The 27,992-nt window shown below is 33.7% G+C and overlaps 3 protein-coding genes across 7 annotated transcripts in view; 1 reads left to right on the top strand and 2 right to left on the bottom strand.

Annotated features, from left to right (window-relative positions):
* The window catches only part of LOC105430103 (disintegrin and metalloproteinase domain-containing protein 10), a 61,725-nt gene extending 58,710 nt beyond the window's left edge, over positions 1-3,015 (bottom strand). Inside the window, exon 1 of the mRNA XM_011643461.2 lies at positions 2,392-3,015. The gene's annotated coding sequence lies outside the window, so the exon portion shown is untranslated. The remainder of the gene's footprint in view (positions 1-2,391) is intronic.
* A 3,483-nt stretch (positions 3,016-6,498) lies between these two features.
* LOC105430102 (calmodulin-like protein 4) lies at positions 6,499-7,861 on the top strand. Its single transcript, XM_011643460.3, has 5 exons — positions 6,499-6,655; positions 6,860-6,890; positions 7,115-7,246; positions 7,327-7,509; positions 7,569-7,861. Exons 1-5 carry the CDS (start codon positions 6,653-6,655, stop codon positions 7,667-7,669), a joined length of 450 nt encoding a protein of 149 aa, XP_011641762.1. The 5' UTR covers positions 6,499-6,652; the 3' UTR covers positions 7,670-7,861.
* Positions 7,862-27,207, bottom strand: LOC105430101 (neuronal acetylcholine receptor subunit alpha-7). Of its 5 annotated transcripts, none has more exons than XM_089085169.1 (9): positions 26,919-27,207; positions 22,228-22,364; positions 17,988-18,142; positions 17,255-17,438; positions 13,839-14,055; positions 11,068-11,202; positions 10,076-10,269; positions 9,271-9,406; positions 7,862-8,979 (listed from the first exon to the last, which is right to left on the bottom strand). In XM_089085169.1, the coding sequence occupies exons 1-9, from the start codon at positions 26,980-26,982 to the stop codon at positions 8,729-8,731; spliced, it is 1,473 nt and encodes a 490-aa protein (XP_088941295.1). In that variant the 5' UTR covers positions 26,983-27,207; the 3' UTR covers positions 7,862-8,728. The 5 variants fall into 5 exon arrangements, with proteins under 5 accessions (XP_088941295.1, XP_088941296.1, XP_088941297.1 ...); XM_089085170.1 differs by having other exon boundaries at positions 9,271-9,403; positions 26,919-27,206; XM_089085171.1 differs by having other exon boundaries at positions 10,091-10,269; positions 26,919-27,205.
* Between the last annotated feature and the right edge of the window lie 785 nt (positions 27,208-27,992).

The raw sequence follows: 27,992 nt of genomic DNA, 5'->3' as shown, positions 1-27,992 counted from the left end.
AGAAATTTCGGGACAACCCCCGCATTCTGCACCGCATCTAATTATAACTGAAAGATCCGGCCCGGAAAGAAAGCTAGGTCTATCTTCGCGCTGAATCGCACAAAATTATCCCGAAACGGAGCGAAATTGTTCCCTAAAATCGCGCTGTATATTAACCAGCTCGCGTAGAAGCGTTTTAAATCGCAAATGTTATTTTTCATTCCCGATACACGTATCATAATTCTGGGACGAATTCAAATTGCCAACCGCTGTTACCTTTAAATGCGATTTAATTCCCGCGACTGTTTTAATTTAATCCTCGATGTATCCACGTAACGATAATGTCCTGTTGTTATATCTGATGGGTATACGATGTATATGGTGACTTTAACGATTATTATTTCTATATATAATACACGCATCGCGACGAAACGAGTATCCGTCTCGATGGCTCTTTTGGCATATAACGTAATGAAACAGTCTGCCTCGGAAAATACGGGAAAATACGAATGTCAACGTATGCGCACGGGGGTTTCCTCTTCGACTTCGCAATCGTGTTTGCGAGTTTTGCCTTGAGTCTTGACGAGCCTTGAGTTACCAATTTCTGTCGCAAATATTTCCCTACGTTTGGCGCGTTCTCCGATGCACCGATTCAACTCGAAGGACGAGGCAGAACTAGCTCGTCCTTCGCCATCGCGAAAGAGCTTTAAAAGACGTGTGTAATTTATGCAAATTGTTTGGCATAAAACGACGTATATCCAAACAACGAGCGAGATTGCGTAGCACCACGCTCGCGGAGGATTTTTTATGACTTTTTAATTATTTCAGTCTGTGAAGGTATTTTTATTGCAAAGAATTTAAAGGATCTTTATTTAGATATAAAGGTAGTTTTGTAAGGATATTTTTATCGTCATAAAAATTTCAATGAAAAAAACAAGGATAAAAAGTCGTGAACATTTTACAACTGACTTCACTCGCACATATGAAAAATGCTTAAATTAATTTCATAATTCTGTCGAACTAAAATATGTCGAATTATATACAGATGATCTTTATATATTTTGTACGATTTACTCTCTCTTGTTTCTCCTATACATAGATACAAAACGTTTTAAATATGTCACTATATGTATGTTATTTTAAATTAAAACGGTTTCGTGTTGCTCGTTAATTGATTTAACTTAAAACTAATAATAACCTTGTAATAAAATATATAGAGTGTTGGAATCCGTGATCGATTAACGATTTTATCGCGGGATTCACAATTGATCCTAACATTGTATACAGTTCGTTATGATCATTCGTATAATCCCTCCATTGTAATGTAACGATCATACCGGAGTTTGAATGTAGAATGCAATTTTATGCAGCAAGCGCCGAACGTCATCTTTCTTTGTTCCTCTCCCTTTTCAGCACAATTCGATACAAATAAATTCCCCTGTTATCTGTTTAATGCAAATTCTCTTGCCGTTACCCGACATCGGAAATTACGATTGCGCGCCGATTTGATGGAAACAGGAAACTAACACGTCGCGACAAGTTACAGCCAGATTCGTCACGTCGATCGCACGCCGCATACGCGGCAAAGTTCACGTCCCTCCCCCTCCCCTCCCCCTCCCCTCCCCCCGCCAGAAACCCATCTCGCTAATCATGTTCCTTCCATTCTGTTCGGAACGCAGAGAGGCGGCGGGCGTTCGAATGTGATGAAAATACAGGAGACTAGCAACATAAATATACAAGATATCCTCTGTCATTAGCCCGTATCCTTTCAATCAGACACAGCGGCTCGCGCCGATGAAAATGGCGGTTATTTCAATAGGCAACCACGAGAAACGTACGTGTTTTGCAAATTTAAAGCCAACAAAATTGCAACTAGCGCGATGAAACGCTTTAATTCTTTAATTGTTAAAACAGAGATAAAAAAAAATAAAAATTAGTAAATCTTTTAATGCTCGTATTATGTAATGCAAGATATAAAGAAATGGTAACGAACAACGAATAGGTGTTTGAAATAAATATAACTGACTTTAGTAACACAAAGTACTAAATAAACTGAATGTTTCGCATTACACAAAATATTCTTCAGCGAAAGTTCTTCGGTAAAAATTGACAATTTAACGAAATTAAATTACCGTTAATTTGATTATTAATTTTGAACAGAATCTACCCCTTGGACGCGCGCGACACGTTGGATGTCAAAATGTTTGACGTACAAAAATTCAAACGTGTCGCGGAAAATGGCGCCATCTCTCTTTGAATTTCACTCGAGACACGATCGCGATTTGCTCGACTACTCCGAAGGACATTCGTCGAAAGATACATGCGGTATCACCACCGGGATATCCCGGTGCACGCACGTTTGCCATAATATATACACAGGCAGTGCGCCTGCCCTGCGCGTCCAGCACTTACCGAGGTGCAGCTCGTCGTCGCTCCGCGAGTCCTGGTGCCGCTAGCCTGAGACCACGGGCGTGCACGCCGCCACCGCGAGGAGTCCTGGCTGCCTGACGCGCGCCACCCGAAGAGGAAGTTGGCTCGGAGCCCTCCGTGTGTCATCAACGCTCATCGCCGCGTGACGACACCGCCCGCGTACACATATACGTACGCACAGACACGCGTGCACGCACTGGCAGGCACACACGCGCGCGCGCGCGCGCACACACACGTGTTCACGAAGGAGAGGTAGAGAGAAAGAGAGACGGTCCTTTTCTGACCGGTCGCTTTTCGATCCGGTCGCGCGACCGGGCGAAGCACGACGACGCGAGAACGGGAGGCAACGCAAGCGCGCACTCGCGCACACACACATATACACGGACGGATGGACGGACGAACGCCAACGAAAAGACACCAACGAGAACGCGTTCCGCAACGCACTGGCGAGACTACTCGCGGACGAAGACTCCCGAGGCCAACGACTCCCCCCACCACTCATGCGCGTTCGACCCAGCTGTATATCCCCTCCCGCGTCCAATCCCGCGCGACCTTCCCCCTCCTGTCGTCGTGCAGTTCCCCGCTGGGCGCAGATCTCTCTCTCTCTCTCTCTCTCTCTCTCTCTCTCTCTCTCTCTCTCTCTCTCTCTCTCTCTCTCTCTCTCTCTCTCTCTCTCTCTCTCTCTCTCTCTCTCTCTCTCTTACTTCTTTCTCTCGCTCTCTCGTTCTCTCACCGTTGCTATCTCTCCTCTTTTCCTCTTCGACGTACGATAACGTATTTATTATTATAAATATCAGAGGTAATTAAAAGAATCCAAAAACGATCGCACGTGAAGTGCGATTAAATTAAATATAACAATTAAAATATATTTCCATACTCGTCGCGCGGAGCGAAATAAACACATTTCTCTCTTTCTCTCTCCTTGCGTCCTCCCGCATCCTCTGCCATCCCTCATGCCGAGTCGCTTCTCACCACGAGCGAAACGGACTTATTCAACCCCCTCGCGCATCCCCCCGCTCCGCCGTCCGTTCTATCTCTCGGCCGTCGGCGAACGTCTCATCCACCCTATCTCTCCTCCATACTGGTATGCAAGAGGAGGAAGATCGCGGAGCAACGGAGCACAGGCAGGACGGGGAGACTCGTGCGCGCGCGCGCGCAGGCGCGCGTGCGATCATGTCCTTCCGCGAACTTTCTCCTCCTCGCGTGCTCGCTCGCGTCCTTACGCCGATATTCCGCGCCTCTCTCATTCAATTCCCGTCTCTTTTCTTTCTCTCTTTCTCTATCCCCCTTTGCATCTACCCCATAGATCTACATCTATTTTGTATCCCTCCCGTCTTCTCCCGTCCCCTTTTCTGTCGCGCCATATATTTTCGTATCTGTCGTTCGGTATATTGCTTCTACTCCCCGATATAACCGAAACGCACGACGAGTGCACGAACCTTTCTTATGGAAGGGGCGGGAGAAGGGGGGAGGGGGGCGATCTATCAATGAAACAAAAGGAAAACGCGCGAAGGCGACGGGAACGTTGACAAAAGGGCGACGACGCGGAGGGAAACGGCCGGAATTCGTCCTCTCGCACTCCCCCACCCCTCCCTTCTCCTCTCCTCTCGTCCTCGATGGCGCGAAACCATTACCCCGGGAATGTTGCGCCGTGGATTAGTTTGATTATCGACATGCGGCGGCGCCGAGGCCGCGAGCAATTTAATTATGGAAGCGGTATGCTGCAAAGGACGAGCCCGCGATATCCAATTAGTTTCCACGAACTGCTACGAGTTCGTGCTCGCTCTTAACGATTGCTAACTCCGAGAGGAACGCTAACTGTTCGTAACTATCGCGCGAGGGATGCTACTGACGATCGCTGCCGCGACGATCGCGTTCCGTTTGTTTACAGAATAACACGGGAATTACATTTTTATAAAAGACTGGCAGATTTCTAGCTTTTTTAGTTGTTTCGACCAATTAGATACAATTAGATAATAAAACGTTTGTCATATGTAATATTTGAGATCAAAGGATATCCTTAGACAAATCAAATTCTAATATCCGAGTAAACCGGGACGCGGTAATCTCTTATTGTCAATTTCAATTTAGTCTTTAATTGCACAAATATTTGCGTTAGGGTGTAATTACCGAGGTACACTCGACCGTCGGAAATAAGCTTGAGATCGAGATAAAGCGACAACATTTGCAATTTCGAGTACAAAAGGGCGAAAATCTCTTAATCCGTCGATATACACAATATATTTTTGCTCGCGAAAATCGAAATCGCGTTAATTCGCAATCCCGCCGCGAGCAAAGTCAATATTCTCCGTCTGTCGTATTTCCTTTGACGTCACGGAGTAATGCGAGTAACGTCGAGAGTCGTCGAGTCATCCTTGGGGATGCGAAAATATTGTTTCGTCTTCGGGAGGTTGGACCACATCGGGACGTACAGAAGAGTAATCGTCGGCCTTATAAAAGGCGCCGAGATTGATGGCGAAAGCTTTTTTAAGCGAAACGCGGGGGCGAGGAGCGTTAATCAATAGCACCGGCAGGCACACGGCCGCCAGGCATATTCGAAATAAATTCTAATACTGCCGCCGGAAAAGGGAGACGATTACCGGATCATTGTTCCGTTCGGCTATTCTTTTCGCAAAGCGGCGCCGCGCGGCTTTCTCTTTTTTTCGCCATCCGATAACGGCCCGATCGCATTAGTCGCAATTAGCACAGAATTTATTCTATGAAAAATTGCTAACGCTTCATTTGATTAATCATCCTTGTCTCGATTATATCACTTGATTGAATTGTTGTGTAGGAATATCTGGAGAAGAGGTAACTATTTATTATATATTTTCGCTTATCGCGTATTATCGAAAAGTCGAAAAAAATTCGATGATTCGAGATAAAATTATTGTAGAGATAACATTATCCTGTAATTTTAAATAACAATCGTTACATTTGGAATCGTATTAAAAGAATAATATTATTTCAACTTATTTTACACCGCGAATCATGTTCCCGGTTATACTGTGTATGTTAGATATATAATAAAAATGTTATTATAAAAGATAACATATATTCAAGTTTAAAACAATGTATTTTTGACACTATTAAATTGGAATGTAATTTATATCGTAATTATTCTTTAACATTAAATCTTTTATTAAATAAACGAACCCGCAACGAAATTCCGTTATTATAAAGTCAATTCAAAGATAATCAAAAGATAAATTTGTATTTTATAAATTATATTTCGTGATGTTAAATCATAAATACACTCTTTTAATCTTGATATCAAATAGAGTAATTATAGTTTCCAGCTAAAGTAAGTTTTCAAAATTAAATTGAACTTCATAATTTTATACGTTACATGATTCGAGGAATATATTCCAAAAGCAGAATATTCGCATATATAAAATATATATATATATATATATATATATATATATATTAAAATACACGTACATATCAAAATGTGGCATGTAAAATTAAAAATATTCCGTTCAGAAATCTGATAGAAACTGTCTATCATTCAAAGCTTAATTTCTTAAAGACTTAAAAAAAAAACAGTTTTATCTATTTCACAAATCCACTGCAAAAACTTGGATCAATAAGTTCTTAAAATCTACATCCAAAATCATTCCTAGAATAAAATATTTCACGTAAATATAATTAATAAAAATTGAATTATATCAAAATTTTCTCAAAAGTCAAAAGCAATCGAGAATGCAATGTAGACAAAAGCTAAATAATCGCGAGAAAGATAAGATCGTGCAATATTAATTCCATAATATGCAAGAAAAAAGTCTATAAAAATAAGATTTTATATTATCAATATCAATTTATCTATTTTACATCAGATATACTTCAGTCAATATTAATTTATTAAAGCAAACTTTTTAAACAATTTTCAGATAAATAAGAAAAACCTCTAAGTATTCTTCTAGACACATCCAATTTGAATTTATCGGAATTATTTCTTCCGCATTTATCCTTTTCAAACTCTCGTTAAAAAATTACAAGTTCTAAAATTAATTTCGACGACAGGAACATTGACCGATCAACTTTGCCTTGCACAGGTTGTACGACCAAGTGAAACCTCTAGTAAACACTCGCAACGGACGATGTCGCTCTTTTATAAGCAACGGAGAGACTCAGGTGAGGTTATGTCAAGTTGACGTTAGCGTCAAACACCTGTTGTGTCAAAATTGTGACAAAACCGAAATTTGAGGACGGAACGTGATCTTCGCAAATTTGAGCGATCATGGTAATTTCAATACGCATTTTGTAATTACATCAACAATTCCAAACTCCATTTAGAATTTCAATTCTGAGACTCGGTCTACTTCCTCCGAATTTTATATGCGATTTTGTTCGTTCGTTTTCTTTGTTTCTTTTTTTTGCGTAATTTATTTAAAATTTATATTTTGTTTTGTCCTTTATATTTTCATGTGATATGTAATGTTTGCAGGCGCGTTACTTCAGAGAAAAGGATATAGATGGTATGTCGAAGATATCGTTGAATTATTACTGCATATTGTACTGAAATAGATGGAACAATATTTATTTCTATCAACGGAAATTAACTTTAAACTCGGTTCAACTTATTTTTATTCTTTTCTGATTCTAAAAATTTTTAATTCTAAAAAAAAGATGAAGAACAAACCGAGATTGGAGTTAATTTATATTGCTAGAAATGGATACAAGTAATTCGTTATTTTTACAGAATTCCGAGAATGTTTCTATCTCTTTGCTCGAAGCGGTCAGATTCGCACACTCGACGAACTTACTATAATTATGAGATCTTTGGGACTAAGTCCGACTATTGCAGAATTAAACAAATATATGAAGGATAAAGGTAATTGAATATCATACACAACATCCGTACTGACTTGCACTGAAAAAACTTTTCATAAATAGTACTTGCGTTAATTCTAGGTGGAAAAATGTCTTTTGCTGACTTTCTAGAAGTCATGCATCTTCAGACTCGTGCAGAGGATCTGCCGAAAGAAGTGATCAAAGCTTTTCAAGCTGCCGATACGTCTCATAGCGGCACTGTTCCAGCACGGCAGTTGGCCCACATGTTGCTTCATTGGGGAGAACAACTGAGCAGCAAAGAAGGTAGAGTAAATAAATAATTAATCGCAGTTTTGCGTTTGACATATTGCTTTTTGTTACAGTGGAGCAAATTTTCCGCGAGGCCAATGTATCTCTAAATGGACATGTGAAATATGAAGACTTTGTGAAAATAGCTTGTGCACCTGTACCTGATTATTATTAAAAATCTTCAGATTTTATCAATTATATATATTTTGTAATATATTTTATATTTTTATACACTTCTATGGATGAAAATGCATTAAAGAGAAAAATATTATTATATAAATATGAAAAATTCATCTTGTTAAAAGCATTGTAACTGTGGTTGAGGGATTTCTATGGTCATTGGATAAATATAAAATTTATTCCATTATTTATTCACTTTTATGTCTTAATTATACGTTTGACCCTGTTTAAATACATCTCAATATTGACATTATATTATTTTAATACGGATTTAAACAAATCTCTCATTAATGAATGTTTATTTCTACATTTATATTAATATTTTATGCCAACAAACATTTTTAGCTCACTAGCGAGCTTTTACACATTTATTACACCGCTAAATTTATGAATTCTATGACAAATTCGATGCACATATATATATATATATATATACACACACATACACATATGCAGGTCAAGTACATCGAATTATTAGTTTAGCCATTCGACATCAAAAAGAAAACGTCAACAGAGTAGAGGTGAATTTAAGTTAATTTCAAGATTTGCGCATAAATTTTCAAAAGATTCTCGAATATTCATTTAGGAAGAAAAAAATGAATTTTTTATTAATTTTTTTCGTGCTAATAAAACTATTTTTATTTCCTAAATTCATCTCTGAGTAAAAGTTAGATATTTCGTTTTCTAAGTATAACATCTAAAATTACATGAAATATCTTTACATTTATTCCGTCCAAGAAATATACGAATAGAAAGAAACTGGATTTGTTTCAAAATGAATTTTTCAAAATGATATTCCTATTTTTTCAACGATACAAATAAAAATAGACATTCTCATCAGTTTCTCAAAATTCACTTATTTCTTGTACGAATTAACATATTTGTTATAAAACAGGTAACGGGAAAAATATTCGTTTGTTCTTCTGACTTGCTAAATTATTTAATTTTTTTTCTAATACGTAGAACGAAATCATCTGAATTAAAAATCATCGATGATCCTCGAAAAACATTGTTCATTAATCATCGAACATTAATCGAATCAATAATCCAAGGATTACCCATCCTTAGACGCATCCGGAGTCGGAGGCGAGCCGCATAAAATCACTGCTGTACTGACGATCGTTGTGAGGAAGAAAATGCACAACAGGGCACGATCACTGACTAGAGCGACCTGTTTCCAATCTAACTCTGTCCTTTCTCGACGATCCTGCTCGACCAGACGTCGTTCATTCCTCTCGATGGTCGCGTGCACTCTTCCCAAGACTCGGGACCAATGCGCCTCGAGGCCACCTTCTTTCCCGAGATCTGTGCGATCATTTAACACGATTCATAATGCATTGCACGCGCAATACAAATCGGATAAAGAAACCAGATCAAATTAGAAAGACTCCGCTGAACGATCATGTAGAAATATATTCGAAATAAGAAATACAATAAACATATATTATATGGATTATTATATTATTACTTATATTATATATAAGTATAAATAAAAATAAAAACATCTATCTAATAAAACATGTTACACGTTTGTATTTAACGAAAGAATGAAGACACTGTTTTTTAATAAATTAATTATCTATACAATGGATTTACCTAAGCTGGGACTAGAACTGTTACTATCGTCCCTCGTCGAGACATATTTGGGGGAAACGTGCTGCTCCGGCAGCTCGGGTTTACAGTGCAGCGGACAATTGTTCTTTCTTCTCGAAAATTGTTCCGCCGACTCCTGCTGATATAACAAATCACTGTGATCCCGTATTGATGATCGTGCCGTAACTTTTCTATAGAAAACGAAGTGATAGCGGGCGCGCATAGAAACTGTATTACCGCGAAATTTTCTCTTGGTGAAATATAACATATTTTTCGTTTGCGCTTGAAATCGGCCACAGACATCCGTAAACATAAGTAAACAAAGTTTGTTTATTTTTCTCTCGTGCCAATTTATTTTTCATAATTGTTCCGTTAATAATTAATATTTATTTCTTATTAATTCTATTAATCTATTTATTAATATCAATATATATATTTTTAATATATATAATTCATATTTTTCTTTTTACATTATTCTTTTTCTTTTATAAGATTCTTATATTTGTCTAAATCAATCATACATCTTTTATATTAAATTTATCGTATTTCTCTGATACAAAGTCGAAGATATATATTACATCCTTTAGACTCGTATATGCTGAAACAAATGCCTGAGGCCGATCCTGTTTCCGCTATTATTTGCCGGAAACTGCACGAATCTCAAGATTATTATCCGATCATCGATCATTCTGAGAAACGCGTGCACGGAATATTGGCTCAATTTTATTATATTCGAATACTTTGGAGACCGGATGGCGATTTACAAAATGCCTTGCGTATTACAAAGGAAAATTTGCATGTACATTACGTGCATCCGTTTTACCGATCTATTCTCCTCTTGGAAATTGAGAAATACTATCCTGGCTAATTTGTCTAAGACCAGCGATCTCACGATACTCGGTACGCGTATGCCCCGCACGCCACGATGATGCAAATTCAATGTCACGACCGCCAGGCCGGATGCGAACGACACCAAGCAAATGCTGACGCCATAATAAAGACCTGAAAGCACCGAGGGGAACAGCACAGATAGCTAGAATGGATAATTGAATTTATGTCTCTTGAGTAAGAGACGTTCTTATGAAAATCACATAAAGTAATTTAAGTAAGAGTTTATAAGTGTAAAATATTTAACTCTCTTGCAAAAAAACACGTTGAACAGGATTTAAAAAAATCAAATAAAAATATGAAGAAAAATAATACAATTTGTTATTTAAATAGTAAATACTGTTTTTATTATTTGTCTTTTATTTAAAGAAATTTATTAAGTTTGATAAAAATATTACCTCTGTAAATCGTCAGAGAAATAACCTGATACATTTTCTTGCAGAAATTGTGTTCAATTGTGTTCATTAGACAAAATTCTTTCTCCATTTGGATAACAATTCAGAACTACTTTTATCCGGTTTTCTCGCTATTCTTTGAACACACTCCTTCGGAATCCCCCTTTGAAGACTACATTAGCAAAAATGAGACGGTGTTCAGTCTTGCACGGCTAATCGCGTCTCAAGAAAATCCCAGATGCATTTTCCCGCGGTTTTTTAATGAGTAACGAGCAAGTACTCGAACGGAAATCGCGATAACGTTCTGCGTTGCGGCTTTTATACTTTGAAATGCAAAGATATATTCATACAGAGGTATTTGCGATAATTTAACCAAATATAGTACAAAAGAGGCTAGTGCGTTGTAATAATTTGTGAAAACATTTGTGAAATAGATGTGAAAAATAAATATGAAAAAAATGTACATTTTTCCTTGAATTCTAATTAAAAATCCGCAAACGACTAACAAGATACTCACTTATCAGCGGCGTCTTTTCCGTAGGCGGCAAAGTTTCGCGGATGGTCATCAGAAACACCGTCATAGATAGAAGAGCCGAGATGCCAAGGGTGACTTTCTCCCCCGACTCGGAGGGCACGTAGAACACCAGCAGGGCTGGGGAACAAAAGGAACAGCGTCCGCGAAAGTTTCACTCTTACCGCGAAGTATTGAATCCGAAGTATTCCACAAGACTTCGATTCGAAGTCTCGTGACAAACTCAAGAGTAGTAGTCGAAAATAGAACGACCAAGGCGGCAGGAAAAGACGAGAAAAAAGAATAAAAACAGTCTCGGATTACCTTTTCCTTAAGACTTCGATAAATTCAAATTCTCTCAAGTTTTCCTTTATCTTTCATTTATATAAAAAGCATGCATATATTTAATATGTTAATATCTACATTCTATATCGATTTATTGCTATAACATTACAATAATTTTACATTTTAAAGAATATCTATTTCTCATAATTGTAATTCTCTAATAAGTTTCACTTGTGAAAAATATAAGAAAATATTATTGTAAAAACATAATAGAAATGTATTTAAATTTTTGCCGCGTTATTGTCGTGTAAAATGGTTGACGTAAATCCTTAGCCAAATAAAACCACACAACAATTTTCCGATATAATTCACAGTTGCCATTTTTTTACTGTTTCACAATAACCATCAATTTCATCATCGGAAAGCCATTGCGTTGTCCCATTTATCCGACAGTCTCGATTGTCCCATTCAATCTTATATTCTCTGTCGTTGTAATATTCTTTTTCTTCTTTCTATGTATTGTAGCTATATATTATAGTCTCACGATGCATTCAAAATATTTACATAGTATATTATCTATCATATTTTTTCAGAATGTATTTAAAATATCCACATGATTTTTTTCCACATATTACTCGTATATTCTCAAAATGTAACAGAACATTTACATATATCGTTTATTTTTCTCAGAATATATTTAGGATATTTAGACGGTTTAATCATTACTTATATATTTTCAAAATGTATTTAAAACATTTACATGTTCCACTTTTCTTTCTTCTTTTTCAAAAAAAAAAAGAAAAAAATTTTAGTCGATAGGTAATTACTGTTCGACAAGATTGGCTCTGATATCCAGCAAGTAGTCAGCAAATTTCTTTCATTATCGATAAACGGCAGCAGAAATGTAATGAAATGCTTCGGTTTATGCCGTTTCCTTAAAAACGATAACTTAATTTGTTTTCTTCCCGTACAAATCCTAACGCAATTAAACTTCTTGGTCGATATTATTTTTCGAAACTCTCATTACCTCTCGCGCAGAGTTACATATAATTTTTTCATTGATTGTTTTTTCTATGTTTTTGCAAAGAATTAATAATGTACAAACCATTATCGTACTTTAGCATTTTAATTAGCAATTATATTTTTTTCTTTTGTGCTACTTACGCAGTCGTTGCAATATATTTTTTTCCTTAACTGCGTCGGCACTGAGAGTTGGTATCCAGATAGAATAATTACCACGATAAATGTCTTAGATAACAGGTACGGTTAAGCAAAAAATTATGACTTCTTTCCCGAATTCTTTCCCGAATCAAAAAATAAACACAAAAAACTTCACCTTAATTATTATTTAAATAATAATTATATAGATATTCAATATTAAAAATTTAAAAAAAGAAATTTTTAATCTCAAGATATAAAAATTCGTCTTAAATTTATTACGCAATTCGTTTCTAAAATGTTATTTGACATGTCTTTATTTAAATATACAATTTTATTTTTAAATTCTGAATCTTTCGAGCACGCGAAAAGCGATGATCAAGCATCTTGCTTTTCTTATCAAACAATAAATCTTAACACGTTAAATTTGATTGCTTGCACAATTATTAATAAAGACACCGTTTTTTTCTCTGGGATTACGAAAATTATTATGCAAATTCATTAGATCCGCATCTCATGTTAGTAGGGACAATCTCAATTTTCTTATGCAAGCAGATCGTGCACATAGTGCGGAAAGATCAGAAGAGAGAACCTATCTAATCTCGTATATGACTTCTCATACGGGCTACTGTGCTTCGCAGTCTCAAGGATTATTTATGAAATTTACTTCGTAACTAACGGTAAGAACTATTACTTCCTTTATTAATAAACGAGGTCCTCGAGATTTGCACATCGCGTTACCGCATATCATTAATTCGCAATCTGTGAAAGTTCACTCGCTAAATTAAATCCAAGTAAAAAAAAAATTTTTTTTAAAAGTTTTGTGTGCGCACTTTTTCTGTAATGAAAGCCTTCTTCAAGAAAAATGACATGTTGATTATTTCATTTATTTCTCTGTTAAATCATGATACAATTTTCTAGAAATCATTTGCATAAACACGTTACACCATTCATAATAAATTCTTCGTAATTTTTTTCAAAAAGCTATTAATAAAAAATTAATTGGCCTAATTTTATTAAATATTTTTTTAACAAGACATCGTCAACAATAATTATAATATTAAAACTTCCGAAGTCGGATCTCCAGGGAGTACGGTAATGGCAATTTTGAATACGTGCAAATACTGAAATATTACACTTGATGTTGTTTGATATATGAAACGTCAGTCTAATCGCAAGTCTCCAACTTAGAACATTCCGCGTCGTTTTGGTCACGTATACACACACACACACACACACACACACACACACACACACACACACACACACACACACACACACACACACACACACACACACACACACACACACACACATTTATGTACTCCACTTACCGACGCCGTTGATCAGTATGCAGGGCAGGATCAGATTGAAGACGTAGAACATCGGCCGACGTCGTAGACGAATTTCGTAAGTGATGTCGGGATACGGTTCCTCGCAGCAGGAGTAATACTCGACGTTTTTGCGAGCGGCGAAGTCCAGAAGATGGAATTCGCCATTCGCCTGATAATTGCTCACATCCCCCTGCTCGCTCTGTCGCTCCAGCTCGAGCTGATGCCCGTAAAATTTCCTCGGTGTGAGTTACGCCCGGTGTGAGATCGCGACGACCGACGATGCAAATCGCCGCCGTTTTGTCCATAAAAGGCCGGCGAATTTGCGAGCAATAAAAAGATCATCCGAGCGCAGTTTATCGAACGTTCCGTCGTCCTCGCTAAACACGAACGGAAATCAACGAGCGTGGGCCGGTTCGGTTTATCGACTAAAAGTTAAACCGGCAGCTGACAGGCCGAATGTCTTTCGCCGCGATTCCAGATTGTTTTATGTGTATATCGCGTAATAACTCCGTTTTATCGAGCTGATACGTGTTTTATTAATAATCGAAACATTTATTATCGCTCGTACGGATGAAAAGAATTAAAGGATAAAAGTCAAGGATTTCAAATTGGAATAGAATATTATACGGATCGGACGACACTCCTGATTGAATTTCAATATAATCTTTGTTTCATTCTTTATTATAATTTTTCTCTTCTCTTAGATCATGGATTCCCCAGCAAATAATTTGCCTTGTCATTTGGTTGTTTACTTAATTGACAGTTTAAAAGAAAGAATTGTCAATTAGGACGAGAAACGTTCGATTCTTTTATGAGAAAAGACCCTCTTGCCGAAGTTTCTACTTAGAAAATTAATTGTCAACATTGAAAATCCGGCCGCACGAAACACGAGAATGATGAATGCACGAAAAACTTTAAAAGATTCTCTTGGACAGGTATTTTAATGTGATGACGTCTTTTATGCGCGACGAGGAGAAACGGCGATGACGACGACGGCACGCAAAGTGTATTCAATGCGAAGAGATAGAAAATGGGAAAACTCTGTGAAAGATAGGCAGGGAGCCTCTCGGTTTGCGCAGAGGCAAACCGAACTCTCGTATTGAATTCTTCTCGCGCGATGCTGAGATTAAGCTCTTCGATCTGGCCGAACCATTTTCACGACTTGACAGGCAGGCGTTTTCGATTCCACAGCTATGTTAAGCGTTCCCCGAACTTCCAAAAGACCGATCGGCTTCGCTTCGAACAACCGTTCTCTTTTTTTTTTTTTTTCCTTTCGCTCGCTTATCGCACGCAAAATTCGTCCTGCGTCGAAATATTTTTTGCCATGTAATACCGAAAAAAAATTAGCTTTTAAAATATACGCAATGGTAGGAATGCCCGCGATCCTGAAGCGGGCCTCTAGAACGATCAATGATGTCGTAAAATTGTATTCTACAATATTATTGATGTTTCCTCCAGACAATTCAGTGTAACTCTCAAGCAAATTGTGTAATAATTCGATTAATTCCAAATAGTTGAGTAATGCGTTTGTAATGTATTTTGTTATATCGCTTTAATCTTTTAATAAAAAAAAAAAAGAGAGAAGAAAGTAGATGCAAAAGTAATATATAGAAAACGAAAAATACATATTTCTGAAAGTTTATTAACAAATTAAGAATTATTAAGTCAAAAGATCAGAAGATTAATAAAATAATATTATCAGAATAACCTTTTAACATCTTTTTGATTCATAATGTACTTCTGCATTCGATTCTTGTTAAATCGAATCTTGTTAATTTAAACGATAATACCTACAAATAGATCAATATTTCACAAATATTAATCGCGATGAGAATTTTTGATTGATATAATGTATTGTACAAACCTGCAATATAGCTCCAGATCAATGATCTTGTATATTATTATCAAATATTATCAAATATTGCAATGATATTGATCGCCTAGGAGCCATTTCAACATAATTTTAGAGTTATCTAAATATAAAATTTTATCTATTCGCGTCTTTATCTTTATCATTCTAATTAATTTAGTTTCATATTTCGTGTGAACTATACAATATACACAGATGTCTCAGTTCCCGGATAATCGATACGGCCTTTCCGCTGAATGATTTCATCGAAACCATAAAATATTCCGTGGTTTTAAATAAAGATGAATATAATACCACGAGAAAAATTACGAATGGCTGAATGCAAAAAATTAATTCGATTTAAAAAGAAATCTGTAAGATTAACAGCCGTACGTTGGCTAATAATAATCCTCGAAGAAATTTATGTCGCATTTTTAAATGAGTCTAAAATTTTACGAGAACTAATAAAAAAACGACTTAATGGAACATATTTCTGAGATTATAACAAATATCAGATTAATATAATATGTAGTTATTTAAAATATATTAATATCTTGCTCTCTCTTTGGTTCATAATTAAAATTAATTTTAAATTAATTAAAATTAATTTTAGAATCATGATACGATTAAATTTTAAATATCAATTTGATATATTATATCAATTTAATATTGCGATTCAGTACAGAAATTTTGGATAAAATTATCTTGAGACACAAATTAAACTTTATTTTTCGTAACTTACTAATTATTTTTAAGAAAATATCTGTTTTTCTTAGATTTTTTTTTAGATTTTATATGTAACATTTTTGAAAGAAAATGGTTACTTATATAAAACAGGTCTATAAAAATTTGTGATTTAAAATCTAAAAAAATATATTATCCCCGAATTTTTAAAATTTACATTATAATATTCTATTTTCAAACTATTCTTTCAATCGAATAAAATTAATTGTTGAAGCATTAAACAACAGTAAGACAATAATAAGATGAATATACTGTTATTTTCGTTTAGCTTTTTCAAATTAATTATTTATAATTATTATATATGTAAACAATAATTATTTCTTTAGATATTAATTATTTTGATATTACTGTGACTTATGAATAGTTTTATTTTATAATTCAAACGTAACACTTATAATTAATTTCTACTTCAAATGTGACTCTCAAACTTATCTCAAAATAAAATTTTATTCCAAATATCTCATGTATGATATGCATTTTGACATGTGATTAATGACTGAAGATGTGAATCTTAGATACGAATATTATCCAAATATTTGCACCAATTATGATATTAAACGCATTTGCATTGATGCAAATTTTGCAAATTTTAACAATTTACATTACTGAATAACTTGTTTAACGGACCAAACTTCAAACTAATCGTCTTTCTAAAAAGAAAAATTTGATACGCAGTGCAGTGATCTGTTCTTTTAAAAATCAGATATTCAATTATGCAAACTTAAAACTTTGATAAATTGATAATTTGCATTTGATAATTTGCATTTGAGCGGATAAAGATCAGATGTGCGAGATAAAATGCAACGTAGAATGTAAAACTTACTTGGTACCCGTCGTATGTCCAAGAGGCCCATTTGAGGGCACACCGTTGCTCATCGAAAGGGAAAAACTCCACATTTATATCACAGCTGCTGCGAAAGATACCGTGGCTTAACCAGACTACCTCGCCCGTGTGGCTGACGATCACGTTTGTATTGATGACCGCTGAACTATATTGTGGGTCCGCACTGTAACCAGAAAATTGAAACAGAAACTAGATATATAAATCTCTCTCTTTTTTTATCATTCCAACCGGCTTTATATTTTTGAACTTTGTGTTATTTAAAGAATCATATTATTGGGGCAGTCTAGAAAATCTTATTAGAAAATTTTACATTTTAAATTTCTCCTAATTCTCTTCCCTATATTCAAGTTATTTATTAAATATCCTTTATCTTTTAATAATATTCTACTGACTGTGAAAATTGTTACTTTTCAAAACCGCTCGTGCATTTCTTTTCTTTTGAATCATATTTTATTCTGGATCATCTTCAATCCTTACTTTATGCGTACTGCTGCAAAGTATTCCGCAAGGAATCGGGAAAAGTTTTGAAAGAATAGCAGAATCAAGACGTAGAGATCTCAAGAGAACTATAAATCATCATACCAATTTGTAAATTTTTTTTAATATTCCGGAATCACGTTGAATATATAAGCTTCTTCCTTGCAGTACATAGTTTTAAATTGCAATACGTTATAAAACTTGCAAAGCCTACTTTCGAGATGAGTATACTCACTTGTTATACAAAATCGTGTCAGGTCGCCAGACACGATTGTAGGGAACGCGAATTACTCGAATTCCAGCAAATTCCGAGGCATTCCATTTCAAATGATGATCGGTCCAAACTTGCGTAACCCAACAATTGGTCGTGAGTATCTGGTTCTTTTCATCCTGAAATAAATAATAACATAAGCCGTGAGACATAAAAGAAACACATAAAACAAGACAATCTTTAATATAAATTCAGTTATAAATACGAATGCCGTGGCCAGATTGCAGTATTTATTAATCTGTTTCAACATGGAATTTAAGTTATTTCTCCGATGATGCGCTTCTTTCGATCGTTTATAAAATCTTTTTGCGGAATGTGATTTATTTACAGAAATAAATTAGACATTTATTTATTTAATCAGTAGCACACACATATAATACATATTATAAATTTATGATAAAAGATTGTTACAAAAAGTTATTAGTTTTCTATAACTGTAACTAACTTGTCGTAAAACATTTAATTTGTCACGCTTCGAAATATTATTCTCTAAAAAAAAAATGGTTGAAACTAATCTGTTTGATTAATTGGAACTTATATATATCGATGAAACGAAGTGTCGATAGTATGGACAAACAACTTGCAATATATCATTCTTTCTATTGACAAAGAAATAAACAATTCTTTACGAAATCGAAAACAATTTTAAAGCCACGTTGTGCAATAATATTATTCCCACAATAATTTTAATTAATTTAATGTATGCATTTTCAAATAAAAATACATAAAGTAACTATAAATAAATGTGTGTGTGTGTGTGTGTGTGTGTGTGTGTGTGTGTGTGTGTGTGTATATAAAATAATAAAACATTAATTTTAAAAATCTTGAATATAATGTTTCACGACAAGCTAGGTACAGGTATAGAAAATTAATTACTTTTTATTAACAATATTTTATTATATATGCTAATAATAAATAAAAATTGACAAAAGTTGCAAACAGACTTGATGTAAACTAAAATTATCTAATTTATATTATTATATTAACGTAAATTTCTTTTATAAATAAATTGTCTTGTATTAACTGACTTGAAATTTCAAGAAAATATATATCACAATTTGTTCGACAGGTACATTAATCCAATGTATCTTCCCGCGAGAAAAATGAGACGTCGAACATTATTTTTGTGTACAGACTTTTACTTATTTTTGCCGACAGCGTACGGCACTTAATTAATACCAATTGCAAAGTATATAATGAGCAATTTCGCGGCATTTAATTGGCCACCTATAATTATGCGGAACCTGACAAATTCTATAATAAATGTCATCTCGACAAAGATTGATGTATTATGACGCTGCGTCCGATCAATGCAAGAATTCTTTATAATTGGATCTAATTATTTTGTATAATTAGATCCGCGCAAGACATAAATATTCAACACTTTCGCGTTTGTTATTACTCGCGTTATTTTTTTTCAGTCCGTTATCTGACTTGTTTTAATTACTTTGCAAAGTCACCTACGCTTGATCTGAAAATTGAATTCTTTTAATTCGATAATTAGAATAATGCTCATAATAATTAAGGTATTTATTGTATTTTTAAATTGCTCGTTAAAATAACAGTTTCGATAAATAACCTTAAAACTATATTTATTGTTATAGAACTTTTAATTATAATAATTATATTTTGTTTATTTTTCAAAAATCTGTACAATATATATATATATATATATATATATATATATAAAATATAAAAATATATATAAGAAAAAAAATGATATTTTTAATTTTTATAAATTTACTGATAAAATAAACAGTCTGCTGATAATTTTATCAAACTTTTAACATTTTTCTATTTATTCGTAATAAAACAAGGGCTAGTAATTCCTCGATGAGCAATTTAGTTTAAAATTGCTATTTCCATGGATAAAAGAAGATAGATATGTAAACTAATATAGTCTACGTGGAAAGAGTTATATTGCTCTTACTAATGCTTGACATCCATCTTTGTGTATCATCTCCAGACCAGCAACGGATACTATAGAAAATCAACAGAATGTTGATTCAGAAGCAAGATATTATCGTCAAACTATGTACAATATTTCAATTGTGTAAGATCTAGGTATGTTGAGAATTTGAGAATTGAGAAAGCGGTATTTGTAATCGATTATCGTCTGATATGATCACAAATCTTGCATTTATCAAAAATTGCATTTATCAATTTAAATATAACACTCGGATATTGTAAAATAAACTCATTGACTGCAGCTTCATAAATAATTATATTTATTTGAATTTGAACAATTTATAATGTTACAATGTGAAGTCGCTTTTTGTACGATCCTCTTTTTGTTTTGCAATTATACAAATACAAATTATAATAAAAAGCCTAAATTTAACATAACAAACATTTTAGATTGAAAAAAATTGGCTTTGCATAAAGATTCATTTGATCATTATTCAAGTATCTCACTCTCTACTTCTTGAAGAGTATTTCCAAAGGTTTTTTTGATAGATTTAGCAATTTTACAACAAAACTCGATCGGAAGACCGCGCAATATTATGTCATATCATCAATATTATATCAGACGGAAAAGAAACGAGGGAAGAAGAGACGAGTCGGATCGACCGTATTGCACGATAGATGTAACGAGTTCTCATTAGACGATCTCAAGTCTCCCTGGGATGACCGCGATCGGTTGTGTTGCGCTAAAGGTTGCTCTCGTTACCGTCGTTATACGCGAAACAAATGTCTGAAACTTTCCCACCGCCTTAGTTATTCTCACGCCAATTTATCTCGCGTATCTCCGATTACCACTTAGGATCCCGTCACGGTCGCGGCGTTTCCATTTTCGTTACGGTACGTATTTTTCTCAATTTTGCCTTATTCTTCCGAGACAAATTTTGGAGGAGACTTAAAAAGCTTGCGAAAGAGAAAGTACGGAGATAAATCAGATACAAAGGAATTTATTTAAATTTGACGAAATTGAGTAATAACTAATTATTAATTTAACAATTTATATGAATTAAATAAAGTTTTATTTGTATGCTGCATATTGTCATGAAAGAGCGATGGATAAAGTTATTATATCAATTTTGTGAGTATTCCAATAAAAATTTAATCGAAATTTTTTTATTCTCGCAAACATCGACGGTAAATTCAAATATTATTTTTACCTGTCTGTTTCGATGGATTTTTTTTTAGCCGCGCAAACAGAAATTTATTTTATTAAAGATCAAATCCGTTTACTAAGGATTCTGTTTGAATGCCAAAGCACTGGTAAAAGTCGATAATAAAAAATCTATAGATATAAATGCACGTATCGTTAAAAGAGCAACCACCGGTTTTCATATTTTCTTCCTCTCGTATTTAATTTTTTGTTCCGCGAACTCTCTATCGAGATAAAACGCCTTTTTCTGATTGAGAGATTACGTCACCGTTATTTTATTTAGACAAGGAGATATTTTTTCGTATGCTTATTTTTATGTGCTAATAAAAAATAATGTCTCCGTGGAATTCCCCGAATGTATGTTCAATCTCAACAGTGAAAACGAAAAAATATGAAAACATTTTTAAGGAAATTCCAATTCCCGGATTTCCCTTGGATTCGTTTTTAACGGAGGAATTTTGTTCAGCTAACAATTTGCTTCTTTAATACATTTCAATTGCTATAAAAACTTTAAAGATTTCAAAAAATATGTCGAAATTTCTGATATTTCTATTTTACAACCATCAATAATATTTTTTTACAAAGAATATGTACACAATAAAGTGATATTGCGATGATTTTATGTAGCTATATATAATTTAATAGAAATTTAACATTATACAAAAAATTGGAATCAAATGTGTCCAAAAAATATATAAAATATATTTATTTAAAATTTATTAAACACTTGGTGATTATATATAATTATATTTATTATTCTTGCCACATTAAAATTATGTATAACTTCTGTATAATTTCTTTAACAAAATTTATTATTTAGAGATTTATATAGTAGAGATTATTGTTTATATAGTAGAAATACAAAATGACAAATTATTAATTTTTATAACCTAAATTCTATAAAAAATTTAAAGGAAAAATAAATTTTTTTTCAAAGTAAAAATTCTTTCAAAAATAAAATTAGAGAATATGAGATGTGTAATACTTTTTTAAATCAGTAAGAGTGCTGTAAGAAAATGTAAAAAACGGCGGTAAAGTTTCCTTATATTACCGTATATTCATTTTTAAAATTATTCACGCTCGAATACTCACGACGTCAATAATGTGATGAAGAGATAGTCCAAAAACCACGACCAGAGGCTGAGATGAATTTTTAGCTGGCCTCACGCCGGCGTCATATCCGTCCAGTAGATGTTTTGTCAGCCTGTATTCGTGCTCGTCGCAAACACCTGAAAAACAAAAATGTGAACAATTTCTTAAATTGTTATTTAAATTAAAAATTTTTTAAATATATATATATATACTCAATTGAATTTTTACGTCTTATAATTACAATGAGATATGAATTCATAATTTCGTATGTTAATGCAGTTATATTAATAATTTATTTCATATTGCGCCTCCTTTTCTCAATTTGATACCACATGAAAAGAATAAAGCGTAAAGAATAAAATCACCGTCTAATCAGCAAGTGATAAGTTCATATCCATAAAGGAGTAAGACGCGATGGGAATCGCTCAGAGTAGATGATGGCGCAAGGCCGAACGCGAGAAGCGGCGCAAGGTCCTGGGAAGGAAGCGGCTCCGCAAAAACGACTTAAGAGATTCCTTTCGCTGGGCCCTTTTCTCTGATCATGGCTCTGATCCGTTTCGTTACGTGGATGTTCGTCCATTATAGCGATCGGAGCTACATGATCAGTAACGTCAGTCCACCTCCCCCCATTGAAGCGACCATTGTGCCGCGAAGCGGTGGTGAAACCTGTCAGAGGACCGAGCTAATCTCAGCTCGAAGTAAGGAAGGTCGTTTACTATGAAAAAAGATAAGTGATACTCGTCGCGAGAATACCGCTCGTAATTAGAAGATTGAGTCCTTACGGTCTTATCGAACTGTAAAGCTATATCTTCAAACGGCGGCGAGTGTCATCTTCAAAGTGAACGACGCTAAAGTGAAATTATCAGTAATTTTACTGATACACGAGATTTTTCATAGCATTATTTCTCGAAAATAAATCTTTCTATCAATACGTAGAGACAATTTTTTTTTTATTTAAATAAGTTCTTTAAAAAATACAGTTGAAATAAGTAATACAGTTTTGCCTGGTTAAAAATAATTTCTTCTAACCGCTTGATTGAAATATCCTATTGATTTCTTTCAGGGAAAATAGCTTTTTGAATATCGTATCATTAATATTATTTAGCTTTTTGAATATCGTATCATTAATATTATTTGCAATGATATTTGAATTTATACTTTGCAAATTATTTTGATTTATGATAGCTTAAACATTTTATGAGAAAGAAATATCATTACAAATAATATTATTTATGATACTTACTGGTGATACTAAAAGAGATCGATAAGATATTTCAATCGAGCGATTACAAAATTATTTTTAATTGCAACTATATTACAGTTATTTTAACTGTATTTTGAAGAAATATCTTTTTTAGCATCTTCATTATAAAATTACATTATATTATTTCTTATTATATATTATATTATATATGATAAAATTATAAAATTTCTTATAGACAAAAGTATTAAAACAGAGAATTGTACACAAAATTTACTACTAGTAAAGTTTACTAATAGAGTTTTTATTTCTTCTAAAATAAATTTTATAATAAGTTTTTTTTATAATATCTCGTGTTGTTTCTTTTCAAAGGGGCAAATTTAAGAAACAAAATTTAATAATATGTTTTTTAACGAACGTAGAAATGATAAATGCAATACGATTAAATTTTCATGTTGTCTTTATCTCTTTGATTATTATTAAGAGTAATGAAAAAATCATTTTGATATATACATATCGTGACATTTGATTCTCGCGTAATTCGAATCTTTCATTCTCGAATGGAGAAATGATCTCAAAAGATTTTCACAGATCGAGAAATATCGGTCTGTCACCGTTGCTAGGACGTAAATCGAAAGATCTCGCGGATTTGTAATGAGATCGTATGTCAGATGTCGATACTGTGAGAACTGCGGAATATCTCGCGGGATCCTCATCGACTGACGTCGAATTTCTTCGGACGGAACAGTTCACCGCACGAAGACATCCGTTTCCATCTGGAGATTACTCCCCAGGATATGAAGATATTCGATTATACCGAACACTTGGAGCAAGAGTAAAATTTCAATGATATTCGCAAATAATCGGCGAGACGAAATGTTTAAATAAACAAAATCTATCAAAAAAAATTAATTTTTCTAATTTAAGGTCGTAACTAGATTAATTTCATATTTATTTTAATCTTAATTTTACATTATTTACGCCCTATTGATACTTGGTTAAATTTGCTTCAATACCAGATGTGTATAAATTAAATAATTAAATAAAAATAATCAGTGTTAATTTAATAGTAAGATACGTTGTAAAACATCACTGTTTCAATAATACACATTTCATTTCTTTCCCTCGTTTGATTTGACCTTTTTATTGTATCTTATAAAAACATCGCACACACCGGTCAGCCGCGTATCAACGGTGAATAATCGGACTAAATTTGTAAAAGACGAAGAAATAATCGTTTGTAACGGCCGGTATTGTTAAAACCTCGATACGTAAACCGATTTGCTAAATGCATGCGCAGACCCGGATTCTAACGACGACGAATATGCAAATTCCGCCGGTGTACCGATCATCGAATTTGATGGCATGGAGGAGGCGTCGAATGACCCCTTCATGCGATTGATTCGCAAACGTTTACACTGTTAGCTGCGACGCAAACATATCGTAACGGAGGTCCGGTTAAGATCGAGAGCTACATCGCGGAATAAGTGAAATCTCTCCCTCCTCCCTCGTTACATGTCTCATCGGTTCATTTGACAATTAAATCCACCCATTAAGTCGAATTAATTTCGTCGGATTACAAAATAAATTAAATTATGCAATAAATATTATTGTCATAAATATAATTTAGACAGTTAAATATGTTATTTAGCTCAAAAGGTATTTAAAAAGTAATTAAAAAAAATAACTGTAATTTTAATTGTACGATTAAATTTAATTTTAATACGTTGTTATCCCATGTTTGTTGTTTTATTGGCCTGTTTTTGTTGTTCTTAAATTATTTACAAATACGAATCGTTATATTACAAAAACATTTTTAAGATGATTTTTTTAGAGAAGATAAATGACTCAATGTTATCGATTGGAAAGGAAATTCATTTGAAATTAGAAACAATTCGAATTTCAAAGAATAGCAACATTCATTTATTGTGTTTCGATATAACTTCGATTGGAAAGCAACATTGTGTCCTTGGAAGCTACATTCATCATTAAAAAGTTCCACGAGCCTTGTTCTCATTTGGCGCAAATTATGCCGGTAAAAGTAAACTCACAGAATTCTATTTGAATTCGTTCATCAGTTGCGCTCTTGCAATTGACTTTCGCGCCATCGCGAATAAAATTTTCTACAGAGTCAGGATGAATTCAGAATCTGGATGATCGAAGATTCACCTAAATTTGAAATAAGTATTTATTTAATATATTGATTCGATTAATCTCTCGGAATATCTCCTATATATCTAGGAGAATCCCGCGACGATTTATCGAAGTATATCCTTGAAAATTTCATGGCCAAAAGATATAATAAAGGTCATGAACTGTTCATCCGTGTCGAGGACATTTCTCCTAAAAATGGCCCGCAATTTGTTGACGTTTCGGCCTTGGGGATTCGATCACGTCGCTAATTTACATCTCAGACGTCTTTGATATCAGCGGTTGTGTAGCCCTGACGGGCAAAAGCTATGACGAGCTTTGTGACGCTCGACAATATCTAAACAATTCCTAACGCGCTGTACTTCGGTACCGAGGCGAGAATCTCGGAACTTTATTGACGACGGCCTACATCTTTCTCAGCTTCCGAGATTATTGAGCATTATAGGAAAAAGGGCGAGTAATCAAATTTTAGAGGACATCTCGAAGATGGCAGGTAACATTAACAAATCAATTGATAAAACAAAATAATAATTTTTTTTTCTTGTACAATTTATATATTATGCAATGAAATTTCCTATCGCATACACGTTCAGTATGGGACAAAAAAAATTTTCATTACAATTACTTTTTACAAGAGTTCACTATATGCTAAGCAATTATACTTCTTGAATTTGTCTCTCGAAAATGTTTTAATTTTTAAGAACTTTTTGAATTTTACAAAATATAAACACATATCGTATATGTGAATCGTACAATTAAATTTATTACTATATTAAAAAAAAGATACAATTAAAAATATTAGCTCTTATATAAATTTAAAAATATTATTATAGATCCATATTAATTTATTACCATAGAATAAAAAATTTTTTAATTGAAAATGCATTATTAACAAAAGTCTTACTTAAAAAAATTAAATAATTCAATTATTTAATATTAATATATAAAACTATATAAATAAAATTTAATTACTTGTTAAAATTAAATTTACTTGTGCCCATAAATTAAACCTAAGATATATATTATAAAAAGATAAATTTCGCAAAAATTAAAGTTACAGTATATGTAATAAAAACAAAACTTAATCATGCAAAAAGATTTAAAATTTGTCAAAAAATTGATTTCATTACTTATCAATTTTAAATATTAAATAATTAATTTGCAAGGACACTTTTCAATCATTGTATTGATTCGCGAAGATTGCTGCCTCGATGTTGAAACAGCCGTTTCAATGAAAAGAGAAACAAAAAGCATTATAGTTCGCGGGCGTGAATTTATGTTTATCTTGTGCGCTTATGAATTATCAATATGTAAAAGTTGTAAGAAAAGCGGCACTCACCATTCCCGAAGGCGATGATCAGAAGAAGCCCGTATCGCAGAAACGGGACGGGAGACGGCGACATGGAATTGAGAGCCTGCTTGTAACCGCGTGACCGCCTACGTACGACTGATACACAACGGCGGTTTTCAACTATCGTGCAATTTCGCCCCTGAATCCCGCGCTACCCCTACCAGAGATCGCGGATTCCCGAAGGAAATTCGCGCAGGCGTTTGCCGGGACGACGCGGACACGAATTCACGTCGGACGTGAAATCCAAACGAACGCGCGAGGATACGCGAAAACGCGGAGGCGCGCCATTTCTCGCGAGTTCGCGCATCTCGCGATCGCGGCGAACTTCAAGCCGGAGAGCGCCGGAGATCGAGATACTGAGGTATCGATTTTTCTCGGAGAAAAAAATTATATGTTTTATTTTTAAATAGGCAGAAAGAGAATATAAATCATGAATCGTTATACATTATATAACAATCGATTTTTATTAATCTCTAAAATTATTTTGTCGATCACAGATAAAAACGCGCATGCTCAGATCACCATTAAGAGATCATCTTAAAGGCGGATGTATATGTATATGTATTCTATATGTATGTTCTATATGTATTCTACTGCAACTCAAAAATATGAATATGAATGATTGAAATCAAATATGAAAAAACGAAATTTTGCAATTAATAAAATTTTTTTTTAAATTTATATGTATATATATATATATATATATATATATATATATAATAGTTTGTGTTACTTTTGTTTCACAATAATAAAATAGTTTTAAACAAAATTTTACTCTTTGTAAATTCAAGAAGAAAAGTAAAAAAGATTTTGAAAAAACTGCGATCTTGTTATCTTGCTTTATTTAAGGATGAATTTTTTAAAATTGTTTTATGAGATTTATTTCAAATGTATCTGCTTTTGTAACAATAATAACTTTTTAATGGACATAAATACAAAATCAGTCACGAAATTTTGTATCTTTAAAGTAACTCAGCTCAACAAGGGATATTTATTTTATATTTCTATGTATATTTCCATATATACTGTACATGCCGTGTATTATATTAATCTACGTATTAA

This window comes from Pogonomyrmex barbatus, unplaced genomic scaffold, assembly GCF_055798465.1.
Source record: "Pogonomyrmex barbatus isolate J1 unplaced genomic scaffold, ASM5579846v1 scaffold1, whole genome shotgun sequence".
Taxonomy (NCBI): Eukaryota; Metazoa; Arthropoda; class Insecta; order Hymenoptera; family Formicidae; genus Pogonomyrmex; species Pogonomyrmex barbatus.
The sequence above is the reverse complement of the archived record's forward strand: the minus strand, read 5'-3'. Positions and strand labels throughout refer to the sequence as shown.